The 20,637-nt window shown below is 37.7% G+C and overlaps 2 protein-coding genes across 2 annotated transcripts in view; one reads left to right on the top strand and one right to left on the bottom strand.

The window, feature by feature from the left end:
* The window catches only part of CEP126 (centrosomal protein 126), a 30,503-nt gene extending 29,281 nt beyond the window's left edge, over positions 1-1,222 (bottom strand). The window contains exons 1-2 of the mRNA XM_065730374.1: positions 1,080-1,222; positions 403-528 (exon numbers count right to left, since the gene is read on the bottom strand). Coding sequence (XP_065586446.1) covers positions 403-528; positions 1,080-1,222 — 269 coding nt within the window. The remainder of the gene's footprint in view (positions 1-402; positions 529-1,079) is intronic.
* Positions 1,223-4,192: 2,970 nt separating this feature from the next.
* ANGPTL5 (angiopoietin like 5) lies at positions 4,193-17,717 on the top strand. The gene is made up of 8 exons (XM_065730337.1): positions 4,193-4,325; positions 6,170-6,317; positions 7,246-7,349; positions 7,923-8,016; positions 9,513-9,613; positions 14,768-14,888; positions 15,917-16,102; positions 16,473-17,717. Exons 1-8 carry the CDS (start codon positions 4,227-4,229, stop codon positions 16,790-16,792), a joined length of 1,173 nt encoding a protein of 390 aa, XP_065586409.1. The 5' UTR covers positions 4,193-4,226; the 3' UTR covers positions 16,793-17,717.
* Positions 17,718-20,637: the final 2,920 nt, after the last annotated feature.

Genomic DNA, 20,637 nt, shown 5'->3' with positions numbered 1-20,637 from the left:
TGATTACAAATACACTTTTTTCTAGTGAGGCTTGGCACTGCATTATCTTGGAAGTGGGATCACCAAGCCACATCACACAGGAGAGGCTGTGCACTGTCACTCCACGCAGTCAGAAGCAGAAACATTTCAGCAAGCAATGACAACTGCCTACCCACCAACTCCTCCTGTATATCTGAATTCACGCGTTACAAATCCACTGCAGCTTGCAGAAATGGAAGAGTAACAAAAATGAAGGTTGGAGCCAGAACGTGTAGTCGAGCTCATTCCCTTTAATTTACATGATAAGAGGAGACTACATTGACTGTCCAAAAAGAGTAGCACGTTGTATAAACACACTGAACCTGTCCCAGACTCCTGCCTTGGCTTTTTCTAACCTCCCACCGAACAGCTCTTGCTACTCACCTCCTCCTCCTGTTTGTCTCTACCAAATACTTCCGTGCCCTACTCCGGCACAGCTTCTGATCCTCTTTCAGGGCCCGGCGTTCCTCTTCTAAGTCCCATCCCAACGGAAACGTGAAAGCTCTGTCCCTGGTGCTGCGTTAAGGACAATGGTGGCTGTGTCTAGCAGCTCACGACAGACACAGGAGCTGCTGGATGGGCTTTACATTGCCTTTGTGTGAGGGAAAGGGCAAACTCTTCCCCCTGACATCCAGCACGCTGATAGATGTTTGGTTAACCTCACTACAGCTGGTCCCATAAATACGAATTATGGTCATAACTCGTTCAGTGTTCATCTGGAAAATGTAGTTACGTTTTGCTGTTTATAGTAAATTTAACTTGTCACAGGATGATAAAATCGTTCGAGCTGGAAGGGACACTTGGAGACCACAGGGACACCCTGTCCAGCCTGACCTGGAGCATCCCCAGGGATGGGGCACCCACCTCGGGGCACCCCGTGCCAGCGCCTCACCACCTTAATCATAGAAAGCGCTTTTCTTCTATTCAGAAGAGAAAAAGGGGGTGGTACGCCTGCTGCTACACGGCCGCCCCGCACCCCCCGGCCCACAGGAGCCCACTCGGGCGGCCGTTCGCGGGCGGGCTGTCTGAGGGCCGCCCTTACGCCGCCGGCGTCAGGATACACGCAGAGATCCGCGCCGCGTCCCGCCAGGAGCTGGAGCTGCCGCCGCCACGGAGCGGCTCCTCCCGTCCCGCCGGGCTCCTCGCAGCGGTCCGCCTCTGCCCTACCGGGCACGGGCCGCTCGGGCTGCCGCACGACCGCCATCGTAGCAACGACTGACTCTGCTTCCTTCGCAACGGGGCGGGGCGTGAGGGGCGGTTTGACCCGGTACCGTGACAATTGAGGCAGGGGACCCACGGGCCACACCCTGGGGAAGGGGAAGGGGGAAAGGGAAAAAAGAGAAGGGAGATGGGCCTAGGAACAAAACAGTGGCAACGATCTGAAGAGGAAAGCTAATTTACTAAATAAGATATCAGAAAGCAAAAACAATATAATACAATATAATTGGAATTGAGGCTAATGAATCAAATAAAATGAGCAAGAGAGAGAGTGTCCTGTAAACCGAAGGCCTTACGCTAACGCTGAAGGCGGACGGCAGCAACAAACACCCACTGCTGAGCTCCATCCTGAAGGGAAGAGACAGTCCCGTGACCGCAGACAGTTTTTATCTTTCCCTCTGGGTGGAAACATGTAAAAATACAAAGCATTGCACAGTCCTCTGGGGAATGTAGTTCTTCTCTTCTGAGACAGGTGTATCCATAACTATCTATGATCCACAGAGCTGGAGCATGATCTCTTCAACTCTCAACACACCACATGATGTCATGATGTGGAATATCAACAACACAACAACAACAACAAAAAACAAAAACCAAAACCATGACACGGATGTACTCAGTATTTATAATATCCACAGCTGAGGAGATGCTAAAGTGGAAACCCTTCACCTCTAGGTCAGGGAAACAGCTCCAGACTCACCTCTGCCAAGCTGAATCACAGTGTTGTAGGCAGAAGACTGGTTGTTACTAATCTGCTTCCAGCCTAAATCTACCTTCTTTTGCTTTGAAACCATCTCCCCTTGCCCTATCACCACAGAACCTGCTGAAGAGTCTGCCCCCTTCTTTCTTACAGCCCCCCTTCAGATACTGACAGGCCACACTCAGTCTGCCCAGAGCCTTCTCCAGGCTGTATAGCCCCAGCTCTCTCAACCTGTAAAGGATGCCCTCCTTAGAAGGCTTCACTGAGAAGACAGTCATGAATGTGGGACTAAATCATAGCTGGAAAACAGCTACCAAATTTGAGCTTATGTCATGCTTAGAAAGAATTTAAACTGTTAGTTTTGACCTTAGCCAGCAAGACTCATAACTGAGTTATAGACGTCTTCTGAAATTTATCGTTGCCCCACTCTGTAGTCTCCTCTAGGTCATTAGCTGCTTTATCTGGTGAATAAGCTGAGCACCACGTATTGCAGTGCTGTAAGATTGTTGTAGGACAGTAAACAGCTCAAGTGGTTACAAAATGGAAGATCCCACTCTGGCAGCTGATTTGGAAGAAGTTCCATAAATTTTAAAGTGAGCTAGAGACTGATATTCCAGTAAAGGATAAAGATCAACTTTTAAATCTCTGTGGGACAGACTGAATTTATTACTAATCTATGTTGAAGGCTGGAGCACAGCTAGGCTGCTGGAGAAACACATTTTTCTTTCCTTCTTGTTCCAGAGGGGATTAATCTGCTAATGCCCTTTCCTCCAAGCTTCAGTTTAACCATGTAGGGAAGGAGTTCAGCCACAGTTCTGCCCACTGTAACCATTCCTTCCTGAAATTTGCCTCCTTTTCCTACTTCTGTGTATAGGAAGAGGAGTGCAGACTGTTCCTCCTTAGTGTCATATGTAGTTAGCAATGAAAATCTTTTCACCTTCTTAACTGCCTGACACTGTAGTGCGGGTCGTAACCTGCATCTCTGTAAGCAAGCATCAACTGATGCACTAGTAACATTCTAGATTCTTATACTGGAAAGCTACGAAGTACTCCAGAGCAGATTAGACATTTGATTTCATCAGATACTGGCTAACACAAGTTGTTAAAAATGTCAGAGAACTTTAATGTGAATGTGCTCTTCTCAGGAAGGGGCCACTTACGGGTGCTTAGTGCCCTGTAGCTACTAATTTTGAAACAAAACATTGCAGTAGAAACCTGGATTAAAATGTGGATTTAATACTGAATTAACCCGTATCCCACAACTGCTTTTAAATCTCAGTGTAGTAAAGGCAGTTTCCAGTGTAATTTCCAGGGCATGCCAGCTTCAGACGGATGGAGGTGAACACAGCATTGAGGCAAATGTTCTGAAAGTAATTCAGATGTGATATATGCCAGAGGTGTGCTAGACAATGAGGTTCCATTTACTCAGCCATATCATGATCAGGTTAAGTTCTCTAATGTGCTTGAGTAGATGAAAATCTCTTGGAGCTTTACAAACTTCCAAAACAGTTTCCTTTTTGGTTAAAATATGAGATCTAATTTGTAAGGTATGAGAACTTTGGATTCGAGTGTGTGAAAACTGCAATTGACAACTACATTGCGTTAATTAAGTTTTTGTGAGTTACGTTTAGTTTTCTTCTGTTCAGGACAATCTCTTGTACATTTGTCAGGTGTAAAAATAACTATTCAGTAATAACTCTCAGTACCTCTGATTTGAAGGTGACACCAAGAGAATGCCATTGTTGTCCCAGTAAGCAATTTTCAGCATAACACAAAGTGTTATTTTAAAGTATTATTTTTTCAGTTTTCCACATAGAATTTTTGGACATAAACTAAAATTGCTTCCACAACCAAATCAAGTGTCCTGCCACCACACTGACAAAAACACCTTCAGTTTAATGATAAAAGCCTTTTAAAAAGTTGAAAATTGATACCTTTTTTCTGTCACTGAGCCTACTCACTACTGTATGTAGCCACTCACTACCGAATAGAAATACCACTGCTCAAAATGAGCATGTAGGAAACTGTCATGCTTTTACCCCACTGCAAAGATATGCTTGGTGCGTTATAATGAGCAGGAAGTGCTCTCAGGGGACAAGCAGTGCAAGTATATAAATCTACTGTGCAACAGAGATGTGTTTTATTAAATGCAGGCATTAAAGGAGTGATGTGTTGGCTGCTCTTTGTGCCGTACACATTCCCGAATAGTTAGCTCAGGGCTCTGTAGTGTACAATTCTTTCCACAGAAATGTGAAACCCGTCAAAACATTTGCATTGCTTCAAGTAAAAGATGAACCGCTTTAGGGTAACTTCATTCATTTCTCTTAGTATTCTTTTGTTGGGCTGGGGAGAAACTGTTCTAAGTAATGTCAAGCCCTGTTCATCTAAGGTAAGACTTTCAATTACTTTGCTGAGATAAGATAATGAATGTAACTGAATAATCTCTCAGAAAAGTGACAGATAAATAGACTGCTTTATTCCAGAAGTATTAGGCATTTTCAGATATAGAAAAGAAAATGCATTGAAACTGCAGAAATTCAGTATAAAACAGGAAAACATGTTTGTTTTAGCATCATTTATCACAGTTCAGTTGTTGGGCTGTATTTTTATTGTCATCTGCATCTCTAGTAACTTAAAACTTAGGCACAGTAACTTTCGTTGGAGGCAGAGTCCCACTTGTGCCTTCAATTCCCAAGGTCTGATTTAATTGACCATATCATTTTGCCTTTAAAAAGAATAAATATTGATTATTTTCTTAAACAGTATTTAATTGAACAGCTGGTCAGTAGCTGTGATAAAGCCCAGGACAACACTTGGCTTCAAGTGATCTATTTTTAAGTTTCACTTGATCTTTTTATAACTAATAGTTTTTTTTTCTTCCTTTCTTTTGTGCTTATTTCAATATTAAAGAAAATATTATTTCAGTTATCTAGCATTTATTCCTCTCTACACACAAAATGCAGTTAAGTTAAGAATTCAGAAACTTTTTTCTTAAGAAAATCTCCCTGTTAACAATTTAATGTAATATTTATTTTCACTTTTAAAAAGTAAAAATCAGGAAAAAAAAACTTTTCAGAGCTCTGTCAGTGTAGTGCCAAATCCAGAAAGAGAAATCTGAAGCTGGAATGGAGAACAAGTAGTCAGTTTGGTTAAGTCTAAGTAAGTTCTCTTTTTAATTGAAATCTTTAATTTTCTTATGTCCTATTTACATCTAAAAATGCCATACAGGAGCATACTACAATGCTTTGCTGAGATTATGGAATTAATAAACAAAGTCTTACATGAAAATGTGTTTCTTAGCCTTCTTAGAATGAGATATTTCAGAGATTATTTTGGCATTTCTTTAAGTGATGAATCAGACACAGCCACACCATGGAAGAAAATATGAAAATACTATTTTAAAATAGCATTATTAGGTGTAGTAGTATGAAACTATATCACCAGTGCTTTTATTATCACTATTTCAGATAATTGTATCCTGTGAATAGTGTCTCTTTAAAATTTCCTCAGCAAGAACATTTTAAATATTTTCTATGTGTTGGATTTGTCTGCAAATCTGTTTGGGACTGCTTGTGTGCCTGGATTAATAACTCTTGGAATTGTTTCTAAAACAAACTTTAAGTTCTGTATTTGGAGACTACAGAGTGAAGGGGTTTTGTAATATGCGGTAAATCCCAAATCTCTCTCCTTTCCAGTGAAAATAACTTTGTGGGCATTTGAGATGTCTGTTGGGTGTGGCAAATCTTAAAATGTGTTTCTTAAGTGCAAGCATTTGCAAGTTTTGACCTGCAGATCGTTCACGGAGTATTTTAGCAGAAATTCTAGTGTATTTAAAAAATCTATAGAGCTCACATGCCCAGAGATGAGGTGGATGTCCTGTCCCTGGAGATGTTCAAGGTCAGGCTGGACAGGGTTCTGAGCAAGCTGACTGAGCTGTATGTGTCCCTGTTCATTGCAGGGAAGTTGGATCTGATGACCTTTAAGGGCCTCTTCCAGCTCAAATGGTTCTACAATTCTGATTCTCTACCTCAGACACCCTTGCAAGACATTGCTAAGTAGAAGACGCTTAACAAACCTTGACGTCAGCTCTGTCAATTATTGTTTGAAAAAGCTTTTAAGAAAGCAGGTTTTAAAGGAAGATCCGTGGAGTAATCAGCTTCATTTTGGCAGGCAGAGCAATGTAACATATGTTTGTGATCAATTCATTTCACCCTCCATTGTTTGGTACAACAGGGCACAAGAAATTTTGGAGCTGTGGAGGAACCACTCAAGGCAGAAGAGAAAAATAAATCTGCAGATATTTCAAAACAAAAAGAACAATGCCTTGTACCATGTGATGTTCAAGCTAAAATGTTACGAGGGGAGAAACAGTATATGTGCAGTATGTATTCATGCAGAATACCCTCAACAAGCTATGCAATGCCACGCTATGCATTCCTCTGCTATGCTATGCTATGCTGTGCTAATTTATTTTTTAATCTTCTTGAGCACATGTGGCAGACTTTGACCCAGCTGCCAACTCTGGATGTTGTTCAGATTTGGGATGCTGTGTGCAGCTGGAACAATGAATTTAATCATGCTACTTTCTCTTTATAATCACTGGTAGGGATAGGCAAATCCAGGCAGTAGCTTATCTCACCTGTCTTTGTTATCTTCTGAATATCTGTAGCTCTCTCCATTAGAGAGAAAGACTTCCTTTTATTAATGTTGTACTTAAGTGCCTGAAATTAAGTGGGAAGAAATCTTTTGTAGATTTGTCTTTTGTAGATACTTTTGCAGGACATATTCACTGTTCATCACCTGGGCAAACTTAACAGCAACTGATGATTAACAGCAACCTCAGAAAAATGTGTCAAAATTCTTGTCTTTCCCATATGATTTTTAATATGTATTATTGATTAAATGGCAAGTTTACTTTCTGTATTTTTAGCATCAGGGCAAGACAAGAAACCTGAATAGGTGAATGGGCAAAATGCAGAATGGAAACCTTATGTATCTACCCTTTTTTTTTTTTTCTTTCAGATGTATTTATATTTCTGTGTTATCCTTAACTGATTATCCCAGTAGCTGAAGGTTAAGATGTAATTCATCAGATCTTATGATTTGTGAGGCTGAATTTCGTAGCATCTTTGAGTTTAATATTTGGTCTCTGTACTTCTCTTTCACTTTTAGGGTACTTTGGGTACTCTAAGGTTAAACACCTAAGTTCACTTAGATATCATAAATAGATGTTTCATTAATTGATCAAGACTACTTCTTGTTTTATGCTAACTGAACTGTCCCATAAACCTTTGACATTTCTTCTAAAGGAAATCTGCAGAACTCTCTTGTTGAATATGCAAGAAGCACGAAAAAACTGGTAAGAAACATGATGGATGACCAACAGTCTTCCTTGGATTACCTTTCTAATCAGGTACTTTCTTCTTTATCATAAATATTTTTATTTATTAGTTAGCACTATGATTATTATCTAACTGAGGAAAATTGATTTTTACTTTGTCATTAATACAGTAGGATTAGAGTCTCTGTTGCATTGACTTCAGGAGTGATGTCTTGTACCCTGACTGAAGTGTGAGCCCCAGGGAGCAATTAGCACCACCTAGCTCAACCTTTTGGCACATAAGGCAGTGGGGCAAGTAGCTGCCCGTTGGTCTGAATTCCTTGCCATATGCAATCCTATTGAATTTGTGCTCATGACATTATATTATCATTAACTGACAGTAATTTATAAACACTGTGCTCACTCAGTACAGATAAAAAGCCTTAATCAAATTTTTCTTTCCTTGAATTAGTTTGAGTTGTGCCTAAAAGTGACTTCAGATGCAGAAAGTAAAAAATGGCACAAATTCACATAATGAAGTTACAAATCACTAGCATATCTCAAAAATGACCTTCAAATTATGTTTACTAGGAATCAAAGAGACCATCTTTAGAATATAAAATGCTTCACTATAACCTGTTTTAAGATATTTATTTGAACTTACAGGTAAATGAACTCATGAACAGAGTTCTTCTTTTGAACGCAGAAGTTTTAAGAAAGCATTTGGATACACTCCCTTACAAAGCAGTTCAATCTCATGGTAAATATTTTCCACATTTAATCTTGAGCTTTTTCTTTTTATCTTGGAGAGCATCTTAACAAAGAACAAGTTAGAGGTAAACAATTATAACGTACAATAATTATTCTGTGCTAGTATGCACACATAAAATCTGAAAAATTAGTGAACTATGTAAGAATCTCATCGTAAAGAGCTAATTTAAATAACTGTCATGCTGATAATTTTGGGAATAGCATCATGTTGATATTTATGCAAAATACAAAGCATGATCATTAGTTCTTACATGGTTTGACGTAGCTAAATAGCACTTTCTTGTAATGAAATAAAGTATACTCAACATTTGTAATATCTATTTTATTAAATAAAAAAAAAAAAGAGAGAGAGACAGAAGTCACTTGTGCACTGGACAGTTCATATTCTTTATAGTTTCCAACCCAGCTACAGGAAACATTACCTTTATCAGTCCTACTAACCTTAGAAACTCTAGTCTAACACACATCTAGCTTAACACTGGGGCAAAAGACATATATAACTATGTAAAGGCTTTTATGACTACAAATGCAATCATTTGCAGGAAGAAGACCTCCTTCCCAGGGTAATATGTGTTTTTACTCTATACAAATGTTATCCAATAAAATGAAATTAGACTTGGGTATATTTAGGCTGCTCTGAAATGAATAGTTCCTATGAAAACTACAACAGATACAAAGGGCACAATGACACTATTTGACAGAGCCAATTCTTAGCTACAAAATACTGTTTTTCAGCATAGTCACCATTAGCCAACTCGTGCAGATGAGCTTATCAAGACACTCTTCATTTCATGATGTAAAAGCTGTGCATGGCTGTCTGGAAAATATCACTGTCACCGCTGCTGAAGTGCACCACGCACCACCTCACTGTGCTTACATCCACCATCTGCTGTCCATAAATGTTGAGCAAGCATCAGTGAATGTCAATAGGTGCCATTTTTTCCACACAGAGGAATTTAGTTCCACACTTTTGCTTCATACACTTCCATGTCTCCTTTGCTGCCATCTGTCACACAGCAACTAAATGGAATGTAATGTTGTTGGGAATGTTCAGCCTCTGTGGCCATACCACCTCTGACATCGTGTGCCAACAGAATAAAATAGGAAGCATTAGTTTTGGAGCAACCATCATATAATCTTTACTTTATATGTCATATCAGTAAAGATTGGAATGAACTTCCTCAATACAATGCAATTTATTCTTCTTTCCAAGCTTAGTGATCTCAGAGAATTATTGTTTCATAGAATCATAGAATGGCTTGGGTAAGAAGGGCCTTAAAGATCATCCACTTCCAGTTCCCTCAGGGTGGGGGTATATAATGTAAATTCCTGAAAATGAATATTTTAAATTTGCACAGCAAGAAATTCGATCGAGATCATTCATAAATTAAAAAAAAAAAGTGTTTCTCCACCTAAGCTGTATTTGTGCTCTTTTTAAAGAAACATGTTGTGTTAACAAGCTTCATCAAATGCTTTATTCTCCAGGGTTGGATTGCACTGATATTAAAGATACCATTGGTTCAGTTTCAAAAACTCCAAGTGGTCTGTACATTATCCATCCAGAAGGATCTAATTATGCTTTTGAGGTAATAAATTTCTCTCTTGTGATAGCTGAAATTTGCTTGAGAATATCCACTTAGAATATATTTAATAACATATCTTCTGTGACAGTTTTCCAACTGATGAATAAGAAGGGTATTAAATCATCCAAGTGTATCTGCCTTTGCTATAATTTTGAAGAAAAAAAAATCAGTTTCAACATTGAAATTTGGTCTCTGACATAATATCCCATCATCAGTTTTCGTATGTAGTGAACATTGTACCTAAGAGGAAAATAGAAGAAACTCTCCAGGCCTGCTTTTGGACATTGAGAAGTGGTTTTCTCTTCTACATTAGAAATGGAAATTGAAGAGATAAAAGACTGATCTATTTGGCTTCTAAATTATTCTGCTGGGAAAGTTTAAAGGGTTGCCTTCTCTTGAGATGTGATGCTGCTGATAACTGTATCTTGGACTATGTTTTGCCTGGACATCTAAATGTAGGTGCAGATGTACATCTATTTGAGGAATGAGTGCTTTGTTTTTGTCTGTGCACCATTTCTACTCAGTTGTAAGGCAGAGAGCATCTAAACCTTTAGTCTTTGTATTATGTCTGTGAGACATATGCAGTTGGGGTAAAAAAAAAAAAAAGAATGAAATTAATTATTATAGAATCATAGAATGATTTGGGTTGCAAGGAACCTTTAAGATCATCTAGTTCCAACCCCCCACTATAGGCAGGGACACCTCCCACTAGACCAGGTTGGCATGGGGCCCCGCTCTGAAGGTTGTCCTGACCCCTCTGTATAACATCCCTTCCACCTAGTGTGTCAACTGGACCACTCAGCTTGGTGCCATCTGCAAACTTGCTGAGGGTGCACTCAATCCCAATGTCCATGTTGCCTACAAAGATGTTAAGTAACATTGGTCCCAGCACTGATCCCTGAGGAGCTCCACTTGTCACTGGCCTCCACTTGGGCATTGAGCTGTTGACCACAACTCTCTGCGTGTGACCATCCAGCCAATTTCTTATCCAGAGAGTGGTCCATCCATCAAACCAAATTTTCTCAATCAGGAAAAAAAAACAATTTGTCAATCAGGATGTGTCAGACACTTTGCACAAGTCCAAGTAGGTGGCCTCAGTTTATCTTCCTTTCTCCAGTGATGCTGTAACTCTTTCATAAAAGGCCAAAAAGTTTGTCAGGCATGAGTTACACTTTGTGAAGCCACGTTGGTTACCACCGATCACCTCGTCTTTATTTTCTGTATGCCTTACTAGGGCCCTCAAGAGGATCTGATCCATGATCTTGGCAGGAACAGAAGTGAGACTGACTGGCGTATAGGTCCCAAGATGTTCTCTTTTTCCCTTCTTGATAATGGGTTTTATGTTTCCCCTTTTCCATTCAGTGGGAACTTCACCACCATGACCTTTCTAATATGATGGATAGTAGCTTGGCAACTTCATCTGCCAGTTCCTTCAGAATCTGTGTATGGATCTCCTGAAGTGCAGCAGTCATGTTTCCTGTCATTAGATCTGTGTGAACATTAGGAAAACTTTTTTGTATGTTTATTTCCACTGTGGTCTGTCCATAAGGACTTCCTTAAGAAGAAAACAGATATGGCACTGACTGATAAAGGTGAAGATGGATATGGCATTGTCAAACCTTTTATTTTGCAGTACATGCTGAGGTTATTACTTTTTAGAGGAGAAAAATGTAGTAAACAGCAAAATGTAATGACTAATGTTAAAATCCTCCCTTATATATACAAAGGAAGAGCAAATCCCTTTATCCCAGGCCAATTGGAACCCTATAAAATGCTATGAAAAAATAACTCAGTATTGTTATGAAAAGGCTTCAGAAGTATGCTGGGATATCAAAAGTAAAAATGTGGTCTGTTTCTTCAGACTTCTGGTAGAAAGCACTGTTCTCTCTATACAGTTCAGTGAGTTCAGGGAAAAAAATCTGAAACTCATCAGCACTTTCTTTTCAGGTAAAAGAAATGCAAACACAGGTAGAATTGCTCACAGAGAACTCATATATAGTATGAAGAAAATGCTGTCTGCCTCACTCCCAGCTAAACTATAGCACAAAATGCATTTGTTTCAGAACTTCTCCTGGATTTCTTGAGGAAGATCCGTTTGAGAAAATATTCATATCTAACCCAAATTACTTTTACTAGAGATGGTCTGACTTAATCTATGTGAGAAATACGCAAAATGGTAAATCTCCTTTAACTTTAGAACTATTTTTGACACTTGTCCACATTTCAAATTACGGCCAGTGTCCAAAAGAACTAAGAATCAGTTATGTGAATGGAAAGGTTCCTTAAGGAGAACAAGAAACAAAAGGAAAAACTGTAATAATTTAATGTAAACCACAAGGTAACAATAAATAATAAGATATCTCCACACTCCTGAAATGAGTGTCATTTCTTGTCTGGTAGATGTTATGCAGAAATGAAAATCTAGTGCCAAAAAGTCCTCAGAGAAAAATATCTACAGGATGAGTGTTCCCTCCAGAATGTTATTTTAAGGAAAACTGTTTAATGCAAATTTTTCCATGTGTTGAAGTGTAAAAATGTACCACAGAAATGATGAATGAACAAAAATAAATCGAGATATTAAAATAAATTGCAATGCATTCAAGAGGCTGATAGCCAAGAGTTTGGAAAAGTCTGAAGACTGGCAAAAAAAAAAAAAAAAAAAGCCAACAAAATTACAAAAAGGAAGAAAATCAGGGTTGGAAAATTAAAAACAGCAAACAAAGCCAAACGAGCAACTCATTCAAAGGAGCATTTTCATTTTCAGCAATGGAAGAATTAGCCCTCCCTTAAATGTATCTGAAACTAACAAAATGTCTCCAGAATGCTTTGCATGAAGATATCAGATAAATGAAGAGTACTATTTTAAAAATCTCTCGTGTTCTCATGTCTTCATGTTTTAACCTCTGTATTTTCAAAAGTGAACATAGATTTTGGGTGCTTAACTTCAACTGACTCCGAACTAGATTCCAGGAACTCTGAGCATATCCAGTTTCAGCATGAACTGCAGGTTCTTGTTGTCTCAGAAAATTAGTCCCAGATGGGCTTTTGTGTGAGCATTCAAACATGAGGCAATTAAAAACAGTTTCACTTCTGGAAAATTGAGTTGTGCTCACTTTCTGATATATTTTTTGATGAATACATTTAGAGCTATGGTATTTCTAACGTGGGTTGTAGAAACTGAATGGTTGGGTGGAATCTACTTCCTATCCACACTAAAGATGAAAAGGGAAAAATATTCAGGAGCCCCCTCATGCTCATTTAGTTTAACACTGTCATGCCCGTGGTACCTTGCACAATATGATACACAGAGCAAGTTGTAAAGTGGATTGCAAGGCTGTAAGATAGGAAACCATCATTTACAGCATATAAAAAATTAAGAAACATAGCAGTGCCAGTTTTTTTTTGTGTGTACCTATTTCATATTCCTGCTTAGCTGGTGTATGTTTGGTGCCATGCGTAAGTAATATGCTGATGACTTCTCACGTAGATCCAAGTCTTATTCTTCTGAAAATTATCACCACTCCCACTGATTTGCATTGGCTTAGAGCTTGATGTTGTGATTGAGTAGGCTCCTCTTTGTATTTCTGACTAGTATTCAGCAGCAAAGCATGCCATCATTTCAAGACGGTGACTGAGTCAGTAGAGTTATTTTTAATGCATTTTAGATATTTGTATCAAAAAACTCATTTTGGAATCACACACATTTCTTTTTATTCCAGTTCCACCTTCCTTGGGTGATTGAAATAAGCATGTGATTCTCCAGGGAGAAAAGCCCATAGTTCTCCAGATGCACTTGCATGCACATGACCCTTACTGTTATTCCTTCAGTGTCTGGGTTGTGAGAATTGCTCAAGGCATCCAATGGCACCCTCAAGGATCAAAAATTGCCCAAGCTGTATTTATTAGATCATACTGCTTCTTTCTGTCCTTCATAGAAATGATGTTATGTCACAGAAGTTCTTAGTATGAAACTAAGGTATTCTTGACAAGGAAAAAAATCTTTGGTTTTGTCAAAAGTGTCAGAGTTGTACATCCAATGGAGGAGCGACATGTGAAACTGACTGCTGCTTGAGTGATTGTAATGTAAATGTGCAGTGCACACCTTTCTCTATTAGGATGCCAAGAATTTCTGATTTGTGTTGTATCTGGTCAAGCACTGGCAGTGCAGACACTGCTTGAAAAATACCCAGAGTGACCCAGGTGTGTTCCATTTAGCTTTAGGCTCTTAACTGAAATCCCAAGAATGCAGCCAAGGAGCTGAGGGCCCTTTCTGCAGACAGTGCAGGTAACATCTGCAGAGGGTGATTTTGGTCTTTACTTTCCCAGTGCTACACTGTGAGTGCACATTTCTCTCTATGAGGGCGATAACAAGGGAGACAATGACAATTTGATGCCCAACTTAGGGAAATCAATTATGTATCTAAAGTTAAATGGGCTGAGGAGAAAATGTGCCATGCTATATGATACTGTATAGGAGAGCAGAGAGCAGCCAAGCCATTGTCATTTGACATATCAGTGGGCACAAATTTTAGTGGTTACATAAAGCAAATAAGTGTTCATACTGAGACTGTCCTGGATTGTGGTCCCCTTTTATGTGAACTTTTCCACTGCTCCAGCATAAATTGTTGTATACTGTGTTACCACTATCACTTTTTCCATCCCCTCACCTTTATTAAATGTTCTGCATTTCTCAGGCATCGCAAACAGTATTTCTGGGGGAGAAGGTATAATGGTGGAAGAGAACACAGAAGTTTTGATTGCTTTGCTTTGCTGAAATAGATGTATATTTGGTATTAGTGCCCTGGCTGTATTTTTTTGCGGGATTAACACATGCTATTCCATGTTGCTTTCACTTGTTACTGTTATTAATACAAAGTAAGATTTAGCAAAGGACATTTTTAATATTTGATGTGAAGAGACATTTGCACATGACAGCTTGCACTGGTTGAGGTAGTCTCTAAATTAAACAGTCTCTGTAGAACATAAAAGAAAATACTGCAGTTTATTTACTTAATTTTGTTTGAGCTTTTTGTTAAAATGCTTGAAGGTTACATTGTTTAGCAAGAACCTGAATAGTCCACTTTTATTTCATTTAAAAAGTTATTTTCTTCATTGCAGATGCATCAAGAGTGCTAATCGTACCGGTGTCTATTTTAGGTATTATGTGACATGGATTTTCAAGGGGGTGGATGGACTGTGCTTCAGAAAAGAACTGATGGAATCATTACGTTTCAGAGAACATGGTCTGAATATCTGGATGGATTTGGTGATCTTTCTGGTATTATTTTTAAATACTCTTAAATGCTTTGGACCCAGTGTTTCTGACATATTTTTGAGAGCTACAGTCCCACTAAATTGTATTGCAGGTTTAGTAGCATGGAGAGTGAAGTGCTTATTTCTTAAAAAGTATTTTGTTTAATACTCAGATCCTTTGTTGCTTCCCAAAACTATTGTCTAACTTTCACAACAGTGACCATCACCCAACTGGAGTCTTTCACCATTGCCCATCCTTAGTCTCACAAGAAGAGTTTATATGATGCAATTTTGTATACCTGAAATTATGTAAAAGTTGTATTTCTCTGTGTATATTTTTTTGTTATTATTTGTTTGTTTGTTTGTTGAGATATAAAAACATCTTAGTTGGTTTAAATCATGCTTGCAAAACATTTCCCTGGAGCAAAGAAAAGTCAGTAATATTTCAACATCGGAATTAGTTAGAAAGATAATGGAAATATTTCAGTAGCTAACACCAATACAACAGTGGTATTTCATTTTCTTTTACTGTCTTGTTCATCTGGGATAGAAATGTAACCCACATCTTTTCAAATTTACAAACAACTGCAGGTCATATGGGGCAACATTTCATGGAAAAAAAAAGTGAGGAAGTAAATCTTTACAGTTAGATTTGATTGTTGAATTTTATTGCATTTCACATAACACTGACCTCTGTTATTTCTCAGTATTGTCTTTAGGAGCACCACTGAATTCTGGTTAGTTAATTCAGCACATTTAGTTACTGTGGCCTTACAAAGTATGTTGAAGATGAACACTTGGAAGTTTTCATGGGTAAAATTTTCTAAAAATGAAATAGAGAAAAAAGATGGTGCACGCATGTCAATTCTTACCATAGATTTTCCCAGTGAAGTAAGGAAACAACATTGTACCTCTATTGGTCGATCGAAGGAATGTATGCCTATCAGATATTTTGATTACACTTAGGTCAGGAAGGAAAGTATAAAAATCAGAAAGCATTACACTTTCTGTTTCTAGAAGTTTATTAAATTTACATTGTATTTTTTTCTTTAGGAGAATTTTGGATTGGATTAAGGAAGATTTTTTATATAGTAAACCAAAAAGCAACCACTTTCAGTCTTCATGTGGATTTGGAATCGGAAAATGACAAGCATGCCTATGCATCATATGATGCATTTTGGATAGAGGATGAAGCCTGCTCTTTTAAAATTCATTTGGGGCGTTATTCTGGAAATGCAGGTAAGAACTACCTTTCTTAATGTGTTTAAAGATACCTACGCCTTTTTTTTTAGAGAACTTAAAAGAGTAATACTTGGGGTAACTGTCTTTGGGGACAGAAGTCTTTACCTTCATATTTAGCAACACTAAAAGCACTAAAACAAGAAGATAAAGATGTTTCATCATTTCTTCCATAATTGTATTTTTTACTTTTTCTTTCCAATATCTTCAACACATACTAATGCAGTGCTGTCTTAAGCTGCTTTTGAAGAAATCCAGTTTTATAATACTTTCAGAGGAAATGTTTGTGAGGTATGAAGTAAGCAAAAAATATTACATTTCTCCACAAGTAACTCTTCTATCAAAATTCTATTTTATCTCTTGTAATTAGGTGATGCATTTAGAGGATACAGAAAAGAAGATAATCAGAATTCCATGCCTTTCAGCACATTTGATGTTGACAATGATGGATGTAGGCCAATGTGCATTATTAAAGAACAGCCTGTGAAGAGCTGCAGTAACTTCAGTGACAACACCGGGTGGTGGTTCAACCAGTGTGGCCTTGCAAATCTTAACGGTATTCATCGTTACACAGGTAGATTTCTTGCAACTGGGATTCACTGGGATACATGGACAGTGAACAATAAGCCAGTAAAAATTAAATCAGTTTCAATGAAAATCCGGAGGAACTATGATCCATATTTCCATTAACCTATGAAAATAGAAATATATTCTCGCTGTTACGTGGGATAATGCATCAATGCAACATAAACATCTTTCGTTTTCAGTTAAACAGTTCAGTCTTGAAACTTTATTAATATTTCCAAAATAAAGTTACTCATTTTTACTATGAAATGTCAGCATTTGTAGTGGTCCCACTTGAGTAAGAAGGTCCTAAGGAAAGGATTTTCAGGAAAACGATGAAGCTTAGTGTTTGCAAGCTTTTATTTAGCTGCCTCATATGTAATCACAGATCCAGTGGAAAAGTTATAAAAAGACAAATGCTGACTTTTGAATGTATTTCTTCTATGTTCTCTGCATATCTGAATTGACAAGAAATTGCAGGAAAATTTCTTTTAAAAAGTAATATATTAGTCATTATAGTAATTATATTTTATAAGAATACCTTCTCTTCACATTAGGTTAACTTTTCAGAATAAGCTTTTTTTTCTGTATTCCTTATCAGGCAAGATAATATTGACTTATGTCAGCACATATGTAAGGTCCTTACTTGTAAAACTTGCAATACCTTACTTGTATAAAAAATGAGGCCCTGAGAGTACTGTATTGAGTATTGTATTTTCTCAGAGCTTGATTTTCAGACAAGTAAGGTAGATCACAATGTGCAAGGGCTATGGTCTGTATTCTATTTAATTTTCATGATCAACATGTTTCATGTTCAGTTTTTTACTTTACTCTTAAGATTTGTCAATTACACAGTTCACCACAAAATGAATACTTGCTTTCAAAAAAATGAATAACATCTCATGTAGTATCTTTGGAGTTTTGATTTTTGGACGTGTGGAGATGAAATTATCTTCTTCATTCTTACTGGTATTGTGAATGTTCTTGTAATAATGAACAAAAGATCGGAGTTGTGTAATTACATTTTAAACTAAGCAGTGCTGAGTGTTTGAATTACTGTCAATAAAAATGGAGTAATATTAAAAATGTGAATGTTGTGAGTACCGCTGTGTTTCTGTAACCTAGCATCTATTCTGTCACAGCTGGGCTTGTTACTTCTCATGCTTGCTCTTCTTTCAGCAGATAGATCTGTAGCAATATGTTCAATTGAATGAGTTAAAGATTCTTCCTTATTCATTTCTACTGTCTCACAATTTGTATAAGCATTAGGACAGTGAATATGCTTAAAGAAGCCATTCTTGTTGACCTTGACGACAATGGCCAGGTTCAATTCCATTTGGACTTTAGCTTTCCTAACTTCATCCTTGGATGCTTGATCAGTGTTTCTGTATCCTTCCCAGGCAATCCTTGCTTCCACTCTCCCTATACTTCCTTTTTGTATTTCAGTTTGGACAGGAGCTACTTGTTCATCCTTGCAGGCCTCCTGATGTTTTTGTCTGACCTTCAATTTGTTTTAATAGACCACACTGCTATGTTTTAGAACTTTCCAATGACATGAATTAGGAGGAAATGAAGCTTCTGATAGAGTTTATGTTCTGTTAAAATGTTAAGGGAGATAAGAGTTAAAGACTAGCTTAACTATTAAATATTTCTGTAAAAGAAACATCAAAAATAGACTCTGTGTTCACTGTGGTTTAGAGTTCCTACCCTTTGAAAATGTTCTAAGTTAAACTTGGTAGGGACCCACAGAGCTGCCATTCTCCCTCAAAGGGATGGGGAAGAGAATTAATCATAGAATAAAAGGTTGAAAGGGACCTTAAAGACCATCTAGTTCCAACACCCTGCCATGGGCTGGTTGTCATGCACCAGCTCAGGCTGCCCAGGGTCCCACAAAACCTGGCCTTGAACACCTCCAGGAATGGGGCATCCATAGATTCTTGGAGCAGCCTATCCAGTGCCTTATTGCCCTGTGAGTAAAGAGTTTCTACTTATCTTTCCTCTTTTATTTTAAAGCCATTCCTCCTTGTTCTGTCACTGTCAGATGGTGTAAAAAGTTGGTCTCCCTCCTGTAAAAAAAAAAAAAAAATTATATTATATTATAATATTTCCCTTTATATTTATATTATTATATTTATATTATAATATTTCCCTCCTTATAAAAGCTCCTTCAAATACTGAAGGAGTGGAATGAGGTCTCCCTGAAGCCTTCTCCAGGCTGAACAAGCCCAACTCCCTCAACCTTTCTTCATAAGAAAAGTGGTCCAGCCCTCTGATCACCCTCATGGTCCTCCCCTGGACCCAAGGAGGTAAGTGAGACAGACAGTTAAGAGACAGACAGGTAAGTAAGGCAAAAACTATTCAGCATTAACTGAAACACTGGTGTGGTATCAACTGTTTTGTTCACACACCTGAAACAGTACCATACAATCTACTTTGAATAAAAATAACTCTATCTCCATCAAAACTGTTACAACAAATCCAAGTTTGACTTAGCTGAGCTGTAAGAGTTATCTGCAGTATAATCTGTAAAGAGGATTAAGTTGAAATTGCAAATACTGCTTACATTTTAATTCTTTTAAATCATACAGATAAGATTTTTCAGTATAGTTCTCTTCAGGAACAGGTGGACAATGCTTTAGTTCTTTTTCATGTTAAAAACCATACACAAAATAGACATGCCTATGAATTCCTTTTCTTGCATTTACTGTAGTATCTACTAGTCAGTATATACTACTTAGTGCATCTCTGATGTCTTCAACAATTAATTAGATAATAATAGCACATAATCATTCTATTTCCTTTTGTGGACTTCAGCAACTGAGAGGATCTGAATGAGATTTCTTTAAAAAAAGGTTTTGAGCATTGGAATCTCACAGATTATCACTGCATGGATGTTCTATATTGGCACTGGTATAGCCCATTTTTGTTTCAGGATTATATCCTTAGGAAAACAGAGCACTAGAGATGAGTTGGTAAATTAGCTGGTGGAATTTGGAACTGCAACAATGACAGAAGTACGTGTTCCATGTGATAGGTGGCTACTGTCTTCAGAAGTTCCTTCAATTTCGTCTCTCAGAAGAAAACAACAGTGAAAACAAGTAATTCTTTTAGTTAATCACAAAGAATTTAGAAGGACATTCAATTGATTCCAGAGGGTTGTGTTCAGTATTTACAACTGATGGTTCCCAACCCCATACGTTAGATTTTCATTAACATTTATTTAGGACTAGTAATGAGCCATTACTGCAGAAGCAGACTGGTTTCAACTAAATAAAAATGAGTATGTGTAGTGCAGATATTTAAAGAAACTGATCAAGTTCCAAATCAAAAGGAGCCGAGTTAAACTGCATTTAATATCTACTGCAGGAATGATATTCCAGACTATGAAAAACTGTCTTGAAAGGATGATTAATCTCTGAGGTTATGAAATGGCATTTCTTTTGTTTTCCTTTTTCCAAGAGTATGTCTTCAATTTGTAAATCCAAGTTTGGTGAATCAAATGGTTTGACCCAGTTTATGATGCTACGGAAATATAAACAAATGACAACATGGTTTCCATAGCCTGAATACTACCGACGTGGCGCTACAGTGCATTCAACATCTGGAAATAACAGAACAGTACAACCAAAGGCATTTTACTTTCCTCTTGGAAAGGCCTTTCATGGACTGTAAAAAATCCTCTAAACTACTTAGTTGACTTGTTTCTGTCTCTCTTATTATTTTTTTTTTAAACTGTAAATTCTGGTACTGATTTAAAACTTCATAATCAGCTGTGTTTCATTTATTTTATTGGTTTTATTATTGGCGTCTGTTACAGCACCTATTTATGGAAAAAAATACACTTAACATCTATACATACTGTATTTTTGCCTTGCTACAAAATATATAGAGTGTTTATGTATAGTACTCCAAGATGCAAATCAGTCAGATGCAGAGCTTAGCTATTTATCTGGTTGCATGCAAAAAAGTTT

This window comes from Cyrtonyx montezumae, unplaced genomic scaffold, assembly GCF_038088225.1.
Source record: "Cyrtonyx montezumae isolate F1298 unplaced genomic scaffold, pur_monq_1.0 scaffold_12, whole genome shotgun sequence".
In the NCBI taxonomy this organism is placed as follows: Eukaryota; Metazoa; Chordata; class Aves; order Galliformes; family Odontophoridae; genus Cyrtonyx; species Cyrtonyx montezumae.
This window is presented reverse-complemented; position numbering and strand designations above follow the sequence as displayed.

Excerpts from the sequence above, each read along its gene's own strand:
- ANGPTL5 (XM_065730337.1), top strand. The coding sequence starts at position 4,227 with ATGAACCGCTTTAGGGTAACTTCATTCATTTCTCTTAGTATTCTTTTG. Across the intron at positions 8,017-9,512 it reads CAAAGCAGTTCAATCTCATG|GGTTGGATTGCACTGATATT; the intron begins GTAAATATTTTC and ends TTTATTCTCCAG. Across the intron at positions 16,103-16,472 it reads GCGTTATTCTGGAAATGCAG|GTGATGCATTTAGAGGATAC; the intron begins GTAAGAACTACC and ends TCTTGTAATTAG.